Consider the following 21,821-nt stretch of genomic DNA (forward strand, 5'->3'; position numbering starts at 1 on the left):
CCCATCCAGGAGGGCCCTGGTGAAGACCATGTGAGTAATTGGGTTGTCTGCGGGATAGGAAAAGGGTGGGTTACACCATGCGGTATGTAAGCTGCCAGGGGGCCATTTAGGAGGCTGGAAAATTACAGAGTGCTCATACTGAGCCTACATCTGCCAGAAAAGGGCACTTAAAACAAATCCCATGAAATTATAGCTTTTGCAATCTATGAGTTAGACAAGAAAGTACACACGACCAATGTGTTTCAGTAGGAACGCTGCGAACAATGATGTTAGCCATCACTGGGGCCTGGGAAGAAAGGGTTTGAAAGAGAAAGGTCTTCCCAAGTGTGGTTCTCGGTAAACATTCTTTATAATTCAAAGCTAATATGGTTTATGCCCTTGGCAGAGATGCCAGAGGTTCCCTGGGTTATGAGGCCTTGCTGGAGGGACAGCTCTTCGAAAGGGAAGCGTTACAGGCTGAGACTGTACCAAGCCTGTATGGGAGGGTTCCTTTGGTGTAGCTTTATCCCCGAAACACCACGTGTATGCTGATGGGGAGTAGGGGCACAGGGTAGTACAAGATGCTAGTGCTCGTGTGTCTGTGTGTCTGATGTCAGGGTGGAAGGCTGTCTTTGTTTTTAATACTCTGTTGAAGCAGCAGAGTCACTCCAATAGAAAGAGAGGAGACATGGGTGGTGGGCTTTCTAGAATGTTGGCCTTTGGAAGCCACCAAGAGTGGAGGGAAGGTGGGCCCTGGGTACTTACCCCCACATCTGGGAGTCCCTGCTTCCAGGAGCAGTGACAGCCATCCTCCTGGCTCCTTGGTAGAAAGAACCTCAATCCTCCTCCCATCAGTGGCAGAAGTAGCTATGAGGATTGAAGCTGGGTGGGCGATATCTCAATCCTTGGCAGAAGGATGGGAAACAAAGACTTTAAACATGTTAAACATCCTTTTACAGATCTCCAGAATTATAGTGACAGTGGGGAGAAGGAGGGAATGACCCATCCCCCATCCCCAGCTTGCTAGCCCAGCTCCTGGAAGATCAGCCCCTGGGCAGTGCCAGCCTGCATGACCGTCCTGATCCCCCACTCTGCCCTTTCTCCCAAAGAGCCAACAGAGCACATGTCTAGGAGAAGACCCCCTATCACCTTCTAGGTTGTCCTGCCACAGAACAGGAGCACCCAGCAATACAGCAGAGCTTCCCATAGGTTTCTGCAGTGTCTTCAGAGACCCGCAAGCAGGGTCAGCCCTTGTGGAGTCTCTGACCCAAATTCTGACATTACCTCTATCACTTATTCCCAAAGTGACCTTAGGCTGCACTTTTCTGAGCCTCAGATTGTGCATCTAAAAACCGAGGATAATGCCTACCTCACTAGGTGGTTGTGAAGAAATGTAAATAAACCGTGTGTGAAAATGATTTCTAAAACCAGAAAACCCCACATAAACCTCAGTGAGGAAAGCAACACAGTGTAGTAATCAGAGCTAAAAAAAAAAAAAAAAAAAAAAAGTAGGTGTCTGTGCTTGTTGTGGTGGTGGTTGTTGCGTGTCAGAGTCTGCAGTCTAATGCCCTGGTAGCTCCTTATTCACAGCTACGTTGATACATCTGCTCAAGTAAATTAAAGTTCCCACCTCAAAAAATTCCTTTAAAAAGAACACGTTGGCCAAGCACAGCACTGCACACCTATAGTCCCAGCTACTCGGAGGCTGAGGTGGGAGGATCTCTTGAGCTCAGAGGTTTGAGGCTGTAGCGCATTATGATTGTGCCTGTGAGTAGCCACTGCACTCCAGGCTTGGCAACACAGTGAGACCCCATCTCTAAATAAATAAATAAAAAGAAAAAGAACTCATTCTCATGCCAATGTGTGAATTGACCCAGGTATTTTTGTTGGCCCAGAAGTAAAAAATGTGATTTCACTAGCCAGTGATGAAAACCTGTCAGTTTCCCATGTCTTTCTTGCTTGTCACTGTGCATGAGTGAGCTTCTCACATGCTCAAAGGCAGACGCCATCTGAGTGCTCTCACCTGGCTTTGATACTCTCACCTCGCGCCATCCCTGCTGAGGACCTTAAGGGTCACAGTGTGGCAGTGATTTCTCTGATAAAACAAAAATCTGTGTAGTGTGACTTGGGCCCAGATGAAATATAGGCTTCTGAAAGCTCAACCTGGCAGCAGGACCCCAGAACGGCCCAGAGTTGCTGGAACCCACCCCAGAGACCCTCCCCTCAGAGCTCCCATGAAAGGGAGCAAGAAGGGAGAATGGGTGGCAGAGGCATTTTACAGTTTATCAAGGCATGGGTAGACTAATGTTTTAAAACTAAAAAAAAAAAAAATCCTTGTTGTTCTGTTTATTGAGCATCTACTAAGCGCCTAGTGTTGCACTGAATCTCAGACTAGGACTGTGACTTGTTTGCAAAGGCTCCAGTCCCTGGGCTGTGCATGTGCCAGGGTGCTTGTGAGGAGCGGTCGGTCTCCGCGTCTGAGCATCCTCAGGAAGACCAGGCTGTGCCCCTGGGCCCAAGCCTGTTGTGGAGTGAGGAGAGCTGCATCAGAGACAGCCTCAACAGAAGTGGTATGATGAGAACCTGGAGGAGCCCAGCAGGCCTGATGGAAGCAGCTGGTTCTTTGGCTGCCCCTATCCTGCCCAGGAGGTTATTTCTCTGGGAATAAACAGTCCCCTGCAGTTAGCAGGATAAATATAAACACAGCCTCCTGATCAGGGCTCAGAAACCAAGCTTTGCATCCTGGGCTCCCTGCTGCCGCTGCTGCTGCTGCTACAGAAAACAGAATGAGCCAGGGTGCAGCCACGTGGGGCTTCTGCAGCCAAGCAAACAGGCGGCCCCAGTCTCCTCCGGCTGCCGTAACAAAGTACCACGGACTGGGGGACTTAAACAATGGAAATGTATTTTCTCACAATTCTGGAGGCCAGAAGTCTAAGATCAAGGGGCTGGCAGGGTTGGTTTCTTCTGAGGACTCTCTCCTTGGCTTGCAGACAACCACCTTCTCCGTGTCTTCATGTGGTTTTCCTTGTGTATGTCTGTGTCTTAATACTCTCTTCCTGTAAGGACACCAGCCATATTGGATTAGGGCTAACCCTAATGGCCTCATTTTACCTTGATTCCCTTTTTTAAAAAGCCTTTCTACCAATGCAATAACATTCTGAGGTACCGGAGTGTTAGGATCTCAACATATGAATTTATGGGCATACAGTTCAGCCCAGAACAGGGGCCCAGGAGGTCACCGAGACCATCTCCCTGCCTTCAGACTGAAACTCATCAGAACATTCCTAGAGGGAAGAGAGTCAGCCCAAATTTTAAAGACCACCTTAGAGAAAGATATTTCATATATTTGGTGTGGCTTGGTGATTTTCAGAAATTGCTATTGCTGGTGACTAAAAGCCAGCTTGCTTCCACAAAGCATCTGAATGAATGTTAAGTGCTGAAACTGGAATAACTGAACCCCAAACTCTAAGAGTGCAGGACCGTGTCCTAGCACAGTGCTTGCCATAGCAGGCTCCCAACAGGCTTCCTGTGGACAGGAAGAGGACAAGGGAAAGAGGGAGGGATGAAGGAAGCTAAAAATCAATTGGAAAAGGGTGAGGGATGTATCAGGTACTGGGGCGCAGCTCTACAGCAATGAGTGGCCACAGCGGCTCTGCACTTCCCATTGGAACACTCAAACTGGGCAATAGGGCACTCAGGGTTCAATAAAAGGCAGCAAGTCGCAAGCATCCTCAGGAAACCAGCACCTCAGATTCTGAATTCTAGGAGGAAGGAATTGCACAGATGGATCTTACTGATTTATGTAGAGACAGGGTCTCACTCTGTTGCCCAGGCTGGAGTGCAGTGGTTGAATCACAGCTCACTCCAGCCTTGACCTCCTGGGCTCAAACAATCCTGCCTCAGCCTCCTGAGTAGCTGGAACTACAGGTGTGAGCCACCATGCACAGCTTGCTTTTTGTTTGCTTGTTTGTTTGTTTGTTTTTAATTGTTTCTAGGGATGGAGTCTCACCATGTTGCCCAGGCTGGTCCCAAACTCATGGCCTCAAGCAATCCCCCTGCCTTGGCCTCCCAAAGTGCTGGGATGACAGGCATGAGCCACCGTGCCTAGCCTAACAGATCTTTAAAGAGAGACATCGGCAGTGATGGTTTTTCTTTGGTTTTGCAGAAGACACAGGAAGAGTCTTCAAATGGATGCTTCCACTGTCCCTTCAGAAAGGCAGAAGATGGAGCACTAAATCTGACTGAAGGCACTTCTGTGGGCAGTGAGGGCACTATCGTTCACCTGCTATTTTCTGATCACCCATTTTAATGTAGAGATGGCATTTGAGGGGTCTTTACTGCTGTGGTTACCGGGGTCTCATTCAAACCCTGAGCAGGTGAGCCCATGTCCTGTCACGTCCCAGGCCGGACACTCAGCCCCCAGGCACAGTGACTACACCTCATGGCTGGCACAGAGTAGGAAAGTGAGTAGCTGTGAGTACACATGTGAGGGAGGGGGTTGACACTGTTGTGAAACTTTAGCACCATTGCTTGTGTCTTCTCCAAGATAGGTCTGCCCGGTGAGGCCTTCTCTTCCCTGCTCCACCCTTTGTGGAGGCCTAACCTTGATAAGGAGCTGAAGAAGCATATTTAGTGTTTCCTCTGTGCCACACACTCTGCTAAATCCACCAACTGTCCCCTCCCCTCTGATCCTCACAACCATCTGTAAGGCAGTGCTGTCTACTTGATAGATGGGGAAACTGAGGCATAGCGAGTAGCTTGCTGTCAGCCACCAGTGAGTAGTGGGGGCTAGATCAACCTAAACCCTTGACTCCAGGGCTTGTGATTTAGCCACTGTACTCATACATGGGCAAGTCACACAGCCTCTCTGAGATAAAGAAAACGCAGTGTCTGAGCACTTCAGCTGTGGATGTCCTTGGCCTCTCTGGGAAGCGGCTTTAATAGCAGCCTCCCCTACCTGCGTCCATTTCTTCCCCTTTCGGCTCCTTCTGCAGCCCTCCGCAGTCTGGCATCCACACAGTGGTGCCCCCTTCTCTCCTGCACAGAGCCAGCTTCCTCTCAGTTGCCAAATCCCAGTAGAACTGTTAGGTTTCCATCTTACTAGCTTCTTCTAGAAATTTCTGACCCCTTGCCCCCTCATTCCTTCCTTCCTGAATGGCGCTCTAGCTTCAGCAACTTCATCCTCTTCTGCGTTTGTGGCCTCCCTTTGGCCTCCCTTCCTTAGTCCCCTTTTGGCTACTCCCCTGGTCTGGGCCACCCCACCTGTTTGATCCACAGCCTCTGAACTAGACTCGCTGAACTCACCCCTGCAGTCTGTCCCCAGTACTGCAGCCAGAGACACTTTTTTTTTGACTACCACCTCCTAAAATTTTTTTAATAAACAGTCCTTGATTGAGAGCGTATAAACACTATGAACAAAACACAAACTGATACACCCTCAAGTGTTTCCCTTCTTATAACTGAAAGATTATAGGCTTGAGAGATGAGGTTGAGAAATGGGAGATATAAATTCTGGCTCAGACTTGAGGAAGATTGGTGTCATGCAAGCTACATTATTTATCCTGGATTCAGTTTCCCTGTCTACAAAATGGGAGCAATGATGATATTGTCTTTACTGGGTTATGGTGATGACCACATTAAATAAGACAAAAAATTTGCTCCACATTGCTTGCGGCTATTAAAGATGTTGATGGGTGTTCGTTTAATCTAATTTCCTTTTAAAATTGTATGAGACTCTGCTGACTGACAGAGAAAAAGAAGACAGTTATCAAATATATTCAGCATATCTGCTGTTGCTTGAAATCTACTTGAATATTATATTTCTTTTTCTTTTTGTAAAACCACTAGTTTATCTGTTTCTCCCTCACATTAAAATCAAATGAAAGTCATGGTTTTTCTCATTTCAGGGACATTTGTATCACCTAAACTTTGCCCTGAAAGTGTGCAGGAGGGATTTGCTGGCTAATCTCTTTGTCCAGTGTTTTCTCTGTCACCCAGGCTAGAGTGCAGTGGTGCAGTCTAGGCTCACTGCAACCTCTGCCTCCTAGGTTCAAATGATTCTCCTGCCTCAGCCTTCCAAGTAACTGGGATTACAGGCATGCACCACCATGCCTGGCTAATTTTTGTATTTTTAATAGAGACGGAGTTTCACCATGTTGGCCAGGCTGGTCTCAAACTCCTGACCTCAAGTGATCCACCTGTCTCAGCCTCCCAAAGTGCTGGGATTACAGACATGAGCCACCATGCCCAGTCCTTTTTCACTCTTTTCTTCTCTGTTTCCAGCCCCTCTGCCTCAGGGCCTTTGCTCATGCTGTTGACTAGCCTGAAACACTCTTACCCTAGTCCTTTATCAAACATCCGTTCCTTAACGAGGCCTCCCTGGACCCACCCTACTTAAAACCATGACCTGCCTCCTCCCTGCCCGCACACTCCTCACCCTCTTAGCCTGCTCTATTTTTTATTGTTTGTAGCACTTGCCACTTTCTCACAGGCCACATAATTGTTTGTAGTTTATTATTCTGTCTCCCATACTGAAATGTAAGCTTCTTGAGGGTAGGGGACTTTGTCTGTTTAGATAACTGTTAAATCCCAAGGGCCTAGCACAGTTCCTGGCCATAGTAGGCCCTCAATAAATGTTTGTTGAATGAATGTGGTCTCCTTCATAGACTCCTCTTCTGCCCTTTAGATACTGGAGTTCCTCAGGGGCCTTCGTTCTCATACCACACGTGCTCCCTGGAAAGTCTTATCCACATGACACCTGAACCCTTGAATGCCAACCTGGACCTTGCAGACCTTGTGCCCAACTGCCTCCATCTCCTGGCTAAGGCATCTTCACTACTCAGTTCCAATGGCACCTGCTCTGGGACACCCTCCCAAACCTCTTCTCTTGCTTCCTGGAAACCCCTGACATCTCCCTCGCTGTCATTTTCACAGGGCATTGTGATCATTGTGTATGAGGACAGGGATCATATCTTATTCATTTTTATTTATAAACTTAACAGTGCTTGTTGGGGGTGAACTTACGGTTTCAAAAGTAGCAACTATCCCATTTGCACCACAGAAAATGTGAAATATTTATAAAAGCAAATAGAAGAAACTTAAAATGAAAATCACAGCCGGGCGCGGTGGCTCACGCCTGTAATCCCAGCACTTTGGGAGGCCGAGGCGGGCGGATCACGAGGTCAAGAGATTGAGACCATCCTGGCCAACATGGTGAAACTCCGTCTCTATTAAAAATATAAAAATTAGCTGGGCGTGGTGGCGGGCCCCTGTAATCCCAGCTACTCGTGAGGCTGAGGCAGGAGAATTGCTTGAACCCGGGAGGCGGAGGTTGCAGTGAGCTGAGATCGCGCCACTGTACTCCAGCCTGGGCGACAGAGCAAGATGCCATCTCAAAAAAAAAAAAAAAAGAAAAAGAAAGAAAATCACCCATATTTTCACAACTGAGCAGTGTGTTCCATGTACGGAATTAAGTACGTGTGTGTGCACACATGCACATACATAGCCAAGTAAATTGGAACACTTGGAAAGAATTTCATTTACAAAAAATAATGAATGGCATCCAGTAAAATGCTATTATGGGCTGCAAAGCACAGCAGCATTTTGAGAAAGATGAAGGCAGCCCCTGAGCGCCGAGAGCTGGCCTGGCACTCACAGTGGGGCTGGGAGGATCTGCCATGGAGCATAAGCATTTCACAGAACCCCTGATCAGGCAAGGCCGCCTTATGACCAAGATGGAGTGAGAGAAAACCAAGACCATTCACCCCATAATCATGTCCAAACACAGACCAAAACAAGAACATCGTCCAAACCACAAAAAAGACCAAACATCCCTCATCTGGTTAGTATGAGCAACTGTTGCTTCTTGGCCAATCACAGCTTGGCCTCGCTATGTCGTTCTCATCTTCCAGCTAAGAATTAAGATGCCCAGTCATAGAAATACTCCCGCTCTTTGGCAGCATCCCATCCAGAGCGAAGCCTGCTTCCTTAAGCCCTCCGTAAATCACCTAACCCAAGAACTCAAACCCAACTCCTAGAATTAGCCCTCTTTGATACCCTCTGACTGAGATGCCCCAGAATCCATGGTGGCCAAGCTTCCTCATTGCAGTGAGCCAGTAAGCTCAATTGTGTTTCACTACAGGTGTGTTCCTGGAGGTCTGTGGGCAATCTTATTCACCATAGTCTTCCTTCCCCTGCCCGCATGCCTGGCACACAGCAGGTCTCAAAAACATGTTGAGTTAACTGAAACTAAGATGGAGACAATGTTTCTGGTACAGTGTCTGCTGGTGATCACTGGACAAACTGCCAGTTCTGTCGGGAATTTAGCAGCTGCTCCCTGAAGACCTGCATTCTGGAGGGTGGCAAGAAGTCCAAGACAATGGGCCATGTCCTCATTGGCAAGCTAACAGAAAAACACAAAGGGTTAAATCTCTGGGACAATGGTCAGGACAGGGGCTGTCACAAGACAGCACACAATTAAATGCCTGGTGAGCTGAAAATGCTGTCAGATGATGGAGAGGATTCAGACAGGCGAAGAGAAAAGGAAATAAGTCATTCCTGAACTTGAAAGGTGGGGCTGGGGAGCTCAGGGCAGCTGAGCCGGAGAGTGATCTGGGCAGAGCTGTGCCTCAATACCACCAACTGGGACTGTGCGCAGAATGAGCCAAAAGGAGAGAGAATATTTCCAGAAAACCAGGGAGTCTGGGTCCCAGGTCATATGAAGGGAGGAGGGCAATAGGCAAGGCAAGGAGGTGGCAGGAAGGTAGATTTGAAATTGGGCAGAACTGAGTTGCAATCCCGGTTGTGCCATTTTCTGTGACCCGGACCTTCAAGGTCATTAACGTCTCTGAACCTCAGCTTCCATCTTCTGTCGCACAGGGTCTGACACAAAGTCATGCCACAGATCCAGGGCAGGCGTTTTGGCCACAGCAAGTACCCTGGCGCAGTATGATTGAATGCTCATCTCAGGGAAAAATCACAGTTGCATTCTCTGAACCTAAGGCTGAGTCAGGCCTTAAGAGGTGGAGTGGAAAGAGCTGTGGGCATGGGGCTGGGACCTGTGCTGCCTTACTTCTCTGAGCCTTGGTTTCCTCACTGGCATAATGACACCTCCCCCAGGAGCTGCTCTGGGGATTACACCTGTGAAAGTACCAGCAGAGTGCTTGGTCTGGGATAGGGGCTCCATAAATTCAGTCCCCACCATCCCTCACTTCCTGTGTGCGGGCCATCAACCTCCCCGTCTGTCTGTGGCAGCTGAGAGTGGAATGTGCCGTTAGTTCCAGCCCCACCCCCATTAGAGGAGGGGTGTGCCCCCATTAGAGGAGGGGTGCGCCTTACCCCTCAGCCGCAGTCCAGTGACCACAGCCAGGCCCTGACAGAGACCCTTGTGCTTTGACATTTTGGGCTGGATGAAAAGAGAGAGAGACCCATGTGCTGAGGTGCTGTGGGCACCAGCCCATAGGACAGGTGCATGTCAGGGGCTAGCAAAGCAGACACACAGCTCCCCGTGGGCCTCTAGAGCACCTCCCTGGCTGCAGCTGAAAGGTGTGGGTTTGTTTTCATCATGGCTCCTCATCTTTATTCCTCCTTTGAAGCAGCCAACCAGGCTGGCTTCTGTGGGAAGGCCAAGCATGGGGACACCTCAGTTGGAGGGAGCTGGGCCCTTAAGCAGTGGCCTCTGTGCATTGAGTCGTCCCTGAGGGCTCTGTGTGCCCCCTCAGCCTGGGCACTGAGCCCCCCCAGATGCAGCTTGTAGCTCCATGGAAAGGACGAGGGGGTGCTTCTCCAGGTGTATAAAACTGAATTCATTGAGAGGGCTTGGAACTATCCACTTGAGAGCAGGATTCGTTGCTTTACAAACCACCAGAGACTTCCTTTTAAAATCTCCTCCTGTGTGATAGAGGAGTTGAGGTAAAGTAATTGAATTGACATTGTCTTGCTGCTCTGAGCACCTCCTCCTCACGGCCGGCTGGTCTGTCTCCCTTCTGAGAGGTGGTATGACCCCGGAGCTCTTCCCCACACAAGCCCCACATGAGCGCCCTGAGGTGGGTGGGAGGAGTGAGGGACGGGGTAGGTGGGCAGAGCTTTCTTCATCTCATTGCTCCTCACTCCGGGTTCATCAGTCACATCTTTGTCCCATCAAAGGCCTCCCTTGGTCTTGGATTTAGTCTTCTCCCAAAATTCTGGGCCGAGATAAGGGCTCTGCTCTGCTGTGCTCTTTTGGGGGGAGGGGGCAGAAGGGGCGGTGATCTCATCCCTGGAAAGGATTAGTCATCAGGGAGACAGGGACAGATCTTGGGGAGGGGGGGCTGGAGATGGGCTGTATGTAAATGAGTCATCTTCCCGCCAGCTTGGGGCCGAGCTTGACAGCTGCTCCCCAGGAGAGGTTGTTAAACGGGAGCTACCCGGAGGCAGGAGTGGTTAACCGGCTTTTAATAACTCATTTTGCTGAATGATTTCTGGTGAGGAGAGAAAAACCTTAATCCCAGAGATAAAGCACAGAGTGCGGGGTGGTGGAAGTCAGCCCCGCTAGCAAGGAAGGCTGCGCCGAGGTACAAAGTCGATTCAAAGAAGTCACTTGAATTTGCTCACAGTTAACCAAAACCTCTCTAATGTTAGAAGTCACTGGCCTCAGCCTGTGGGGTTCATCCTCTGTCCCCAGCTCCCCTACTCCTGCTACCTCAGCTGTCCTTGCCTCCCATCTTGTTGTCATCAAATGAAGAAAGTCACCTCAAAGGCCCCCAGAGAACAAGACAAAAGCAAGCAGAACAGGGGCAGAGGGCCATTTTCTCTGTGCCTGGCTGACTGAAGCCTCTCTGTCCGGATCACTGCGCACCCAATGCAAGAGGGGTGCACTGGATGCTCCCAACCCACACCTGGCTTTGGAGGGAAGAAAACCAAGAGCTTCTGTCCTCAGGGAGCAGTCCATCCAGCTCTGCAAATCAGACAAACCAGCAAGCGCCAACAGATAGAGCAGCCCACGGTCTCAGCTTTTCCACAACAGCCCCATTTTAAAATATCCCTCCCACACACACACACTCTCACTCTGGGGACTGGAAAAGATGGTGCCTAACCTCTAGCCGGGCCTCCTACCCAGCGCAGGGGCCAAAGCAGGAAGTGAGCCCAGAGGTGGGGAGATGGAGGCCCAGCGAGGTAGGAGAACGGCGAGTCAATGGTAGAGCCAGGCTTGAGTGTGCCTACGGGGGCATTTCCCTGCCATGGAAATCCATATGTCATGTCGTGATTTGCCCATTCCTTGCCTGCCTCACCTGAGCCACTTTGCTGTGAAATAAGGTCTATGCCTCACCCATCGTGCTTCCCAGCTAAGCTTGGTGCTTTTGGGGAGCTTACTATGTCCTGGGCACTGTGGGATGCATGTGGGAACTATATCCTCATTTAATCCTCACAGTGACATTCAGAGGTAGGGCAGTGGGCCGGGCACAGTGGCACACTCATGTAATCCCAGCACTTTGGGAGGCCAAGGTGGGCAGATCACCTGAGGTCAGGAGTTGGAGACCAGCCTGTCCAACATGGTGAAACCCCGTCTCTACTAAAAATACAAAAATTAGCCAGATGTAGTGGCACGCACCTGTAGTCCCAGCTACTTGGGAGGCTGTGGCAGGAGAATGGCTTAAACCTGGGAGGTAGAGGTGGTAATGAGCCAAGATCGCACCACTGCACTCCAGCCTGGGCGACAGAGTGAGACTGTCTTAAAAAAATAAAAAATAAATAAATAAATGAAGAGGTAGGGCATTGGGCCATTTTTAGAGGGAGAAGCAAGGGTCCAAGAAGGTAAGGAATGTGTCCATGTCACCCCCTTAGCAGATGGAGGCGCCAGAGCCTGACACCACCATCCCTGTTCCTAGTTCCGCTCTCAGCTGTCTGAGAGAGGCCCTTCCCAAGACTGCAGGAGTGAAGACTTGCTGAGTTTGTCTTCTGAGCATGAGGCTTACCAAAGCCTAGAAATTTCTACAGAGCAGGGCACAATGCCAGGTGGTAGGCTTGGATGCTGGCACCTAAAAGTGCCAGGCAATGCTCACTCCACAAAGCTGTAGGGTCAGCCTGAGTCCCAGGTGGCTAGGAGGTGCTCCCAATGTTACCAGATGGAAGGCCTTGACTGTGAGTTTTCCAGGTTCTTGGCATGTTAAACAAAGAATAGAAAAAACCTTACAAAGCAACAAAAGAATAAAGCAATGAAAGACAAAGCAACAAAAGAACGGTTGCCAGGTGTGGTGGTGGGTGCCTGTAGTCCCAGCTACTCTGGAGGCTGAGGCAGGAGGATCACTTGAGCCCAGGGGGCAGAGGTTGCAGTGAGCCAAGATCATACCACTGTACTCCAGCCTTGGTGACAGAGCAAGATCCTGTCTACAAGAATAAACTTTAAAAAAAAAAAAAAAAAAAAAAACAGTAATGAAAGCACAGATTTATCTCACTTTTGAGGCAAAAGTACATTCCACAAAGTGGGAGCAGACTCAAGCAGGTGGCCCAAGAGCCTATTGCAGTGCTCCCCAGGGTTTTTGTTGCTTTTTTTTTTCATGCTATTTACAGATGTGTTTATGTTTGCTTATTGTTACTAGAATGTGTGCTCCAGGATAGTCAATGTTGTCTGTTTTGTTTAAAGGTGTATCCCTAATGCCTATGACAGCCTGCTACATCGTGTGTAAATAAATATTTGTTGAATGAATGAATATTGTTTTTTGTTTTGGGGGTTTTTTTTTTTTGAGATGGAGTCTCGCTCTGTCACCCAGGCTGGAGTGCAGTGACGTGATCTCAGCTCACTGCAACCTCCGCCTCTCCCCAGGGTTTTTATAAAGCTAAAAGAATTTGCTAGCACCCCTAGGTGCCCTTTAGTGGCCTAGGGTTAGTTACACCCTATGAAGGACTGGCCCGTGACCAATCAGAGGCTGAAGTGACAGCTTGGCCCAAGTCAATCAGAGGCTGAAGTGGAAACTTCTGTCTTGTTATCATAGGAGTGAGGATGTGGCCTGTGTGCTGCCTAATCTTGCCTAGAACTGGCTACACCCGCTGTTCTTATGCCTCAACCTTTGGCTACCCCAATTCCCTATTCTCCTGCCTCACCAGCATTGTCCCTTGCCTTCTTCCACAGATTCCCCTGCTCCATCAGCCAGAGTCACTGGATATTTCCTATGGGCCAGGCTTCACCAGCAGGCTGAACCGCCTCACCCTGCCCAATGGCCCTGGGCACTGCACTCTCCCAGCAAGGGATGCCTTTCCTAAGCCTTGGCCTCTGCTCCCTGTCAATCTCTTGAAATCCCACCTAATCTTTTTTTTTTTTTTTTTTTTTAAACAGGGTCTTGCTCTGTCACCCAGGCTGGAGTGCAAGGGTGCAGTCATGGCTCACTGCAGCCTTGACCTCCAGGGCTCAAGCCATCCTCTCACTTCAGCCTCCTGAGTAGCCAGGACCACCAGCACATGCCACCACGCCCAGCTGATTTTCAAATATTTTGTAGAAATGGGGTCCCACTATGTTGCCCAGGCTGGTCTTGAACTCCTGGACTCAAGTGATCCATCCACCTTAGCCTCCTAAAGTGCTGGGATTACAGGTGTGAGCCACCGTGCCCGGCCCCACCCAATTGTTAAGACTGAACACAAATATCTCTTCTTCCATATGTCTTTCCTAATCATTCCACCAGGAAGGCCTCAGCTCTGATGTTGACCTAAACTGGTCTGGATGCACCCGGGGATTGGGGATTGTTTTCAGTCCCCAGGTGATTCTATTGTGCAGCCAGAATTGAGAATTGCTCCTCTTGCCAAAAGCAACCTACCTCTCCTTCTTCCAAACTCTTGTACATTTGTGGCTTTCCTTTATCACATTGCAAGCTCCTTCCTCTAGTTTCAAATCTCTGCCATGTGCTTGCTTTGTGATCTTGGGCAAGTTACTGAACTTCAGTGTCTTTATCTGTTAAATGCAACTCAGTTTACTAATCTCACAACTGGGGACAATAATCATCCCCACTGCAGTTCATCAAATCTAAGACACTATTGGTTATGAACACACCATCATAGTATGTACCATTAAGAATTTAAAATACTGCCAAATAAACTATCAGGCCATTGACTGTAAGATGCATGATTTTAGAGATGTTAATATGAGAGGAAAAAAGCTGTGACTTGGAATCAATGAAAACACGGAGCCTCATGCACTTGTTGTGAGGATTAAATGAATCGATACGCATGCAGCACTTGGCACGGTGCGTGGAAATAGTGAGGCTCGATACACAGCAGCGGTTATTATACCCTCCGCATTTTCAGTCCTCAGTAAGTGCTTTAATGACTTCTCCAGCCATTCTTTTAGCACCAGCTCTCCCAAAAGGTTCAGGGCTTGTCCACGGTGGTCGGTTGTCCTCCCCGGGGGTGTGACATGGAGAAGGCTGACATGTGCAGCCCTGAGGTACCAGGGCTGGGGCACATGTCCCAGGGAAGTCTCTGGCCCAGTGCCCTCTCAAGTGTCCAGTCCTCCTCCATTGAGTCTGGCCAGAAGCCCCCTCCTACTCCCAGAGAGGCGATGTCGCAGTTCCAGCCACAGAGCAGGCTGTTGGCAGGCCCGCCTTCCATCCCACAGCCCTCCCCCATCTCCCACTCCTCCCTGTTCGGAGACGGACATGGGGAGGCCTGGCCGCTGGCCTGGCTGGGCAGGGCTCAGCCTTGTGTGAGCCTTGGGTTCCCTGATTATTAAAGTGAGGCTCTTAATCCCAACACTGGCCAGTCAGGAAGGATCAAATGAGATAGGGATATTGGGAGAAGCTTCTCAGAGGAGTGTACCAAGCTGACAAGTGGGGTCATGAGTAGGGTTGCCAGGTTTAGGAAATAAAAAGACAGCATGCCCAGTGAAATTTGAATTTCAGATAATCAACTATATTTTAGTATAAGTATGTCCTATGGGACATACTTATACTTAAAAAATGATTTCTTGTTTACCCAAGTCATATTTAACTGGGTGTTCTGTATTTTACCTGGCAACCCTAATGAGCCATGGGCTATGCCCAGTATTTGTGAGTCTTTTTCCATCCCTGCCCACTGAGTCCACACCTCAGCCTTCTCATGGCTTCTCTGTAGTCATGAAAGTGCTCTGCACTGGTTGACTTAGGTCTACCCATTCTTGAGCCAATCATGGTAAGGAACTGGATTATCCTGATTGGCCTAGACTAATAGAGCCCATTCCTGGAGTTGGGTCTGTTCTCCAAGTAGCCTGGCTGCTACTCAGTATAGTACAGGTTGGGAGAATGATTGGTAAGGAGAGAGCTGCAGTGCCCACCACAAAAATTTTAGGTCAATGGAAATTTAAATCAAAATATTTGTAGTTGGACAGATTCCAACCAATAGGGTCATCTGAAATACCTTATTGACATTATTTCTTAAAGGAATGGCATTCTTAAAGGAATATTCCATTTACATCAGATTTATCTGGAGACATTTGTTAAAATGAAATTCCTGGGCCCATTTTCTGACCCACTAAATAAACCTCTGAGCGGGACCTGCCATGGAATCTGCATTTTAATTATGTGTCCCAGTTGCTTGGAACAGCCCTGGTTTATACATGCTGTCCTGGGGTAATTACTAGTAGAGCCACTTTCACTCTCAGAAGTATCCCAGATTGGACTGTACAGTACGTTTTATTTCCCTCTCTCACAGTTGACAGTGCAGAGCCCAGCAGGAAAAGTTTCCAGTGGGTAATGAGTCAAGACTTCCCATCTGTCTGGCAAGTGGAAAGGGCATGGGCTTCAGGGTCAGCTCAGCCACGTACAAACTGACTTCAGTGAATGCTTCCCCTCCCTCAGCCCATTTCCTTGCCTGCATTTTTGGGGGTAATAGTGCCTTGCCTCACAGGGTGGCTGGGGGCCTGGATGGGAGGAGTGTGTCAAGGGCCCAGTCGAGGCTGCCACCCAGGGCTGCACGATACAGATCAGTACTGGCCTCTCCATCTCACTTCCATGCTCTCTGAGCTGAACTCCGAAGGCCCCATCACCAGGGCTCCATTTGCGAAGGCGGCACCAGACAGGCTGTGGGAACGAGCTTCACAGCTTTTGTCAAAGTGGCATAATAAAGCCCCCAAGTGTCTGCTCTTTGCAAACTGGGATGGCAGATCAATTGTGGCATAAACAAAATAGCAGGCTTGGTGCAAACCCAGGGACAGATCACGCCTCTGCAGGGTGTGATTGAGGGGGAGGAGGAGATTCTCAGGGTGGCTGGGTTTGCCTTTTCTCTGGCTGAAGCTTTGAGGCCCCTCTCCAGAGCAGCTTGGCTCCCCACAAATTGCAAGAGCTTGGGAGACTGCTCCTCTACTCTGAGAGGCAACTGGCTAGGCAGTGGCACAAGTATAGGCCCCAGTGCCCTCAGCAGGAAGCCTGTCCCAGGGTCTCAGCACCCCCCAGAGCTCTGAACCTGCTGACCCTGATGCGGAAGAAGGATGGATCATCCTCCACCCCTACCTTGTCTCCCAGGCTGAGCTGAGTATGCTCTGTAGGAAAGCGAAGGGCAGTAAAGCAGGCACAGAGAGACCTCAGGAACAGGACGGTAAGGACGCTTTCACTGGTTGCCCCCTGCGCTGTCGGAGACCCTTCTGACCCGCCTGTCCCTTCATTCTGGGCAGATGGTGCTACACAGCCAGTCTAGTATTTAGCATCATTTGGGGCCTGCAGCACTCCCTGGTTAAGTTGTTATGCCTAATGCAAGCTGAACCAGGGCAATAAGAAGACCCCAGGACAAGTTCTGGCCCAGACTCTATGTGCCCAGTCCCAGAGGTGAGCCTGCTGGCAGCAAAGCGGGCAGGATCTGTGCAAAACTGCTAAGAAACCCAGTGAGGGGCCTCTAGGAAGGCAGCCCAGAGACTGTGAGGACAGGAACTGCATCTGTCTGGTTTTCCACCATATTCCTGAGCCTTGCATGATACTGCCAATCTGATGCTGTCCACAGTAAACGTTTGCTGAAGGAATGAATAGGTGGATGTTGGTCTTACCAGCTTCATGTCTGGTGTTGGTTGCCTTGCTGAGGCCCTCGGATAAAGCCACACCCCTGTGAGGAGGGAGCATGAGGCCGGTCACATTCTAGGTTTGGTCATCCAGGAAAAAGGCAGATCCTCAACTGGAAACCCAAACTCCAATAGATGGCCTTGGGCAGAAGCCAGGAGTCCAGACATGGAAGAATTTGGAGGAGTCAGAAGAGGCCCCCAGAGAGTGGAGGAGATGGCCTTGGCCTCACGAAAGTAGGTCAGGCAGGGCAGGCCTGTGGGGGGCCTCAACAGGCCAATGAGTACCCCAGCTGTGGTCAGCCAGGCAGACTGTCACCCAGAAGCAGCAGTCTCCTCTGCACCTCATTCCTCGTGCTGTCCCCAAGCCCTGGGTCAAGTCTTACGTAAATAGCCCAGCTTGTCTGAGCTGTGCCACGGGAAGGTTATGAGTCTACCTTGGCAAACTCTTTAGGGGATAGGCCATGGCCCCTCTCCCCTGTGAAGGGGACAGCAATGATCAGTGGAAAGGGGGCCAGAGAGGACAGAGAACTCTTAAGGATGGGAGTCACAACTCTGAGCAGCAGCCACTCTCCCATGAAGATGCTCCCCTGGCTGTGGCCCTGGAGGACTGCAATTTGGTTTCTTAAGAAAAATGGCGCTTCCTTGGTGCCCTCAGAATACAATCTAATGTGGTGGAAAGAGCATGAACTTTAGATGCTAGCACACCTGGGTTTCAGTCTCGGCTCCACCATTTCCAAGCTGTGGGGACTTCGCAACTGCTTTTCACCCTTTAACCTGCAGTTTCTGCATCTGTTGAATGGAGCTGTTCTCCCCCACAGGTTGTCATGATGACATGCGATGATGCAGGCAGTGCCAGCACTGTTAGGTGGTGGCTTTCACCACAGTGAAGAGAAAATCCAGGTGGAACCAGTCTATTAAATGGGCCGACACTGGAAATGGCTTTGTCTCATCTATTGTCTTTAAGAACTCCCTTTTAGATTCCTTAACATCTTGGGTAGATGCTAGAGTTTTCCAAATAGTTAGTTTTTATGTCTTTTTGTGTTTTGGGGTTTTTGTTTGTTTGTTTGTTTTTGAGACGGAGTTTCGCTCTGTCACCCAGGCTGGAGGGCAGTGGCGTGATCTTGGCTCACTGCAACCTCTGCCTCCTGGATTCAAGCGATTCTCCTGCCTCAGCCTCCCAAGTAGCTGGGATTACAAGTGCACTCCACCATGCCCGGCTAATTTTTGTATTTTTAGTAGAGACGGAGTTTCGCCAAGTTGCCCAGGCTGGTCTCGAACTCCTGGCCTCAAGTGATCCGCCCACCTTTGCCTCCCAAAGTGCTGGGGATTACAGGCGTGAGCCACCAGGCTCAGCCAGTTTCTTTGTTTCTTTTCTTTCTTTTTTTTTTTTGAGGAAGTCTCGCTCTGTTGCCCAGGCTGGAGTGCAGTGGCACAATCTCGGCTCACTGCAAGCTCCGCCTCCTGGGTTCACGCCATTCTCCTGCCTCAGCCTCCCGAGTAGCTGGGACTACAGGCACCCGCCACCACACCTAATTTTTTTTTTTTTTTTGTATTTTTAGTAGAGACAGGGTTTTTCCATATTGGTTAGGCTGGTCTCAAACTCCCGACCTCAAGTGACCTGCCCACCTCGGCCTCCCAAAGTGCTGGGATTACAGGCATGAGCCACCACGCCCGGCCTCTTTTGTTGTTGTTGTTGTTGTTAAGTACCAGTTTTAAGATTGAGACTCGTTCTCAGATGTTTAATCAAATCTTCAAATTCACTTCTAATCAGAGCTTAGCCTCCCCCTCTAGCTCTGGGCTGACACATGGCTCAGGGGACCCACAGTGGATGGGGCATGAGGGTGATCTTACATCACTGGAGCCACTATCATTCCTTCTTAACTTTTGCTGGTGGGGCTGCAAGGCTCCCTGTTAGAACAGGCATATGTGCTTTCATGGCACCTATTTATGGGTCCTTGGGAGCCCTGCACAGGAACCACTCCCTGCCCCATTCCCTGAGTGGGCACTGCCCTCTCCATCCTTCCTCCTGTGATTCCCTCTCATGCTGTCCCCAGCCCTCCGCCCCTCAGCCTCTTCTTCCTAGGGCCCCCTTGCTCCAGCAGGCAGCCCTCTTGAGCAGTCTCTTCAGATCTCTTCCTTTCAGTATCCACTTGTCACCCTCTGGTGACCCATGTCACCCTCATCTCCTGATGCAGCAAGCCCTCGAAGTACAGATGGCTCCCGTGACTGTCCTCTTCCTCCCCTGCCTGTGGGGGCTGCCCCAGTCAGCCTCCCACCCAGAGAACTCTCCAGCACAGCTCTGGACCCCAAGGGACAATGCTGGGTTCTCCCAGAACCCTCACCATGCTCCACTGTGGGTGGGCCTGTGAGCGGCTGTGCCCAGCCAGCTAGGAAGTGAGCTGCCAGGCTCTTCTCTTGCTGACACTCCATAAGTCCTCTTGACCTTCCCTGCTCCAACCATCCGCTGGCCTGGGGGTGAGTGAAAGAATCCACAGCACTCTCCACTGCCACAATAACTCCCCACAACAACTTCCCAACTGATGGAAGATCCCATCAATCCCCAGCCTTTCCGTACAGCCTGGAGGTGGGGGTGTGAGGGGTTGCTAGCCCCAGACCTGTTTTGCTGTTTTATTAAGTCCAGCATGGATGTGTCTGGAACTTCTCTTTAGAATGGGGAGAAATGTACACATACTGTTCTCAGCTTTGAGGCTTTAGCTGAAAAATCCAATTCAACATTTTCTTAGTTAGACAAAGTATTGGTTTTCCAGGCCCAGGATTTTCAATTACCTTAGGAATTTAACAGAGTTATCCTTCTATAAGAGACTTCGTCTTCCCTCAGTGAGTAGACGCAGTGTTCTGTGTACTGGTCTATGCACCAGGCTTGAAGCCAGGACAAAGAGGTGGGAGTCTGTCCCCAACATGCAGGTCACAGCCCCTCAGCCCCTACTCCCTCACCTATACAGTGAGGGGTATGTCAGAATTGGGTATCTGAGAGTTCTAACAGTCTAGAAATTGAAAAATTTTTTTCTCACTGAGTACAAAAAAACTCACAAAACATACAATTTTACAAATTATTATACAGCTAACACACATGTGACTACCACCCAGGTCAACAGAAACATTTCTAGCACCCCAGAGGTCCCCTATGTCCCCTCTCAGCTACTACCCCCTGCCATGCTCTAGAGGAAATCCCAATTCTGACTTTTATCAAAATTACTTCCTTGCTTTCCCTTATAATTTTACCAACCATGCATGCATCCCTAAAAAAGGCTGTAGTTTGGCCTGATTTTGAATTTTATATTAATGGAATAATGCAGAATGTATTATTTTGTGTCCAGCTTATTTTGTTCCACATTCTTTTTGTGAGATTTATCCGTGTTGTTGCAAGTAATTATGGTTCATGCTTTTTAATTGCTGTATAGTTTTCCTTTTTATGAATAGACAATCATTTAGTTGCATTTAGTTGTGTTGTTAGACATTTAGGTTACTGGTCTAAAATGTTTTATAAATATACACATATACTCCAACTCCACTTATAGCCATGTAAATTCAGAGTTGATTTCTTTATAAACTCAAGAACTTGAGTGTGGCTTTAAAATGTAGCAAAATCCCTCTATCAAGTTCTTGGTTACACAGCTATTTTGGTTTTTTTCACTTTCTGTAAATCTAGGGACATAATCCATCTTCCTCAACGTGGGTAACATCATAAGATTTTCCTCTAACCTGAGTCATTAAGCGTAAGATAAACACCACACTCAAGCAACTGGGCATTTCCTTCAGAGAGTCTAGAGAATGATTGTTAGCACATAGGCTTAAGGAATGTACTCTGAAAGTATTACAAGAAATATTTTCTATAGTCTGTTTAGGAAACTAGTAAGCCACATAAGACAAACTCTTCTCCACTTTCCCAGGGCTGGCCCCACCCCACTGGCAGGGCACAGGGAGCCCTTCTGCCATAGGCACAAATTAAACAGGTATGCCCCTGATCGCTGCCAGAGTTGCTGAACGGTATCATGGTGCTGCTCAGACAAATGGTCCATTTTTTCAGCTCAGACTCCAAGCAGTAAGTGAATCTTTCCACCAAGAGATGAAACCCCCTCCCATAACCAGAGTCAGGCAACCACAGGTCCCACAGACCACAGCCAGCACTGGGCAGGGAGCTCAGTCGAGAGGCAGAGCTGCCACTCTGCACTGCCCTGGATGGCATGGGCGAGCACACCGGCAGGCAGCCACACCTCCTGCAGAAATCAATTGATAAAGACACCCTTAAAGCCTGTGCTTTGAACAAGTGGTAAATTAACAACAATAAGGGCCTGAAGCAATACGCAGTTGTGTAGACCTCCCAGAACAAAGCAATTTTAGATATACCAGCAGCACAGGACCCAGCTGGGCCAGAGCCTTTCTTTGGTCACAAGTGTGAGCAAGGACGATTGATGGTGATCCTTGGTTGAGAAGGAGCCGGCACCCAATGGCAGAGCCATGCTCAGTCTCTGAAGGGTGTGGATGGACTACTCTCAAACAATCCTTTTGTCAGCCTCACAAAGCTCTTTTCAGAGACCATTAACTCTAGCTACCTGGTTACACTCTACCTGGTCCCAGAGTGAACAATCCCAATTAAGGCAAAGCCCTATGGAATGCTTCCCTAACAAGGCTGTCTGCCCAGGTGTACTACGGGTTACATTTAAAAACCAGGCTTTTGGAGAAAGACTTATAGCCAACAGTTGTTCAGCTCGGATTCATTCACAATTCCAAATAACTTGAGGAAAGAAGAGGAGCTGCAGTTGACTTTTGAGCATTGACACTTAATTTTGGGGTCCTTTAGTTAGTAGGCAGAGTTGGTAAACTGATTTTTTTT

At 49.1% G+C, this 21,821-nt stretch overlaps 2 protein-coding genes across 6 annotated transcripts in view; one reads left to right on the plus strand and one right to left on the minus strand.

The window, feature by feature from the left end:
- The window catches only part of MSH2 (mutS homolog 2), a 307,179-nt gene that overhangs the window by 169,147 nt on the left and 116,211 nt on the right, over window positions 1-21,821 (minus strand). The window contains exons 17-18 of one of the 5 annotated variants that reach the window (XM_054475079.2): window positions 11,567-11,686; window positions 6,945-9,867 (exon numbers count right to left, since the gene is read on the minus strand). The exons of 3 other annotated variants lie outside the window; for them this stretch is intronic. In XM_054475079.2, coding sequence (XP_054331054.1) covers window positions 9,695-9,867; window positions 11,567-11,686 — 293 coding nt within the window. In that variant the 3' untranslated portion in view covers window positions 6,945-9,694. Of the gene's footprint in view, window positions 1-6,944; window positions 9,868-11,566; window positions 11,687-21,821 lie in introns of those variants that run through there. One more of the 5 variants, XM_054475080.2, reaches the window with a different exon arrangement.
- KCNK12 (potassium two pore domain channel subfamily K member 12) overlaps window positions 1-21,821 on the plus strand; it is a 61,994-nt gene that overhangs the window by 26,472 nt on the left and 13,701 nt on the right. The gene's annotated exons all lie outside the window — the stretch shown is intronic.

This window comes from Pongo pygmaeus, chromosome 12 (assembly GCF_028885625.2).
Source record: "Pongo pygmaeus isolate AG05252 chromosome 12, NHGRI_mPonPyg2-v2.0_pri, whole genome shotgun sequence".
Lineage (NCBI taxonomy): Eukaryota > Metazoa > Chordata > Mammalia > Primates > Hominidae > Pongo > Pongo pygmaeus.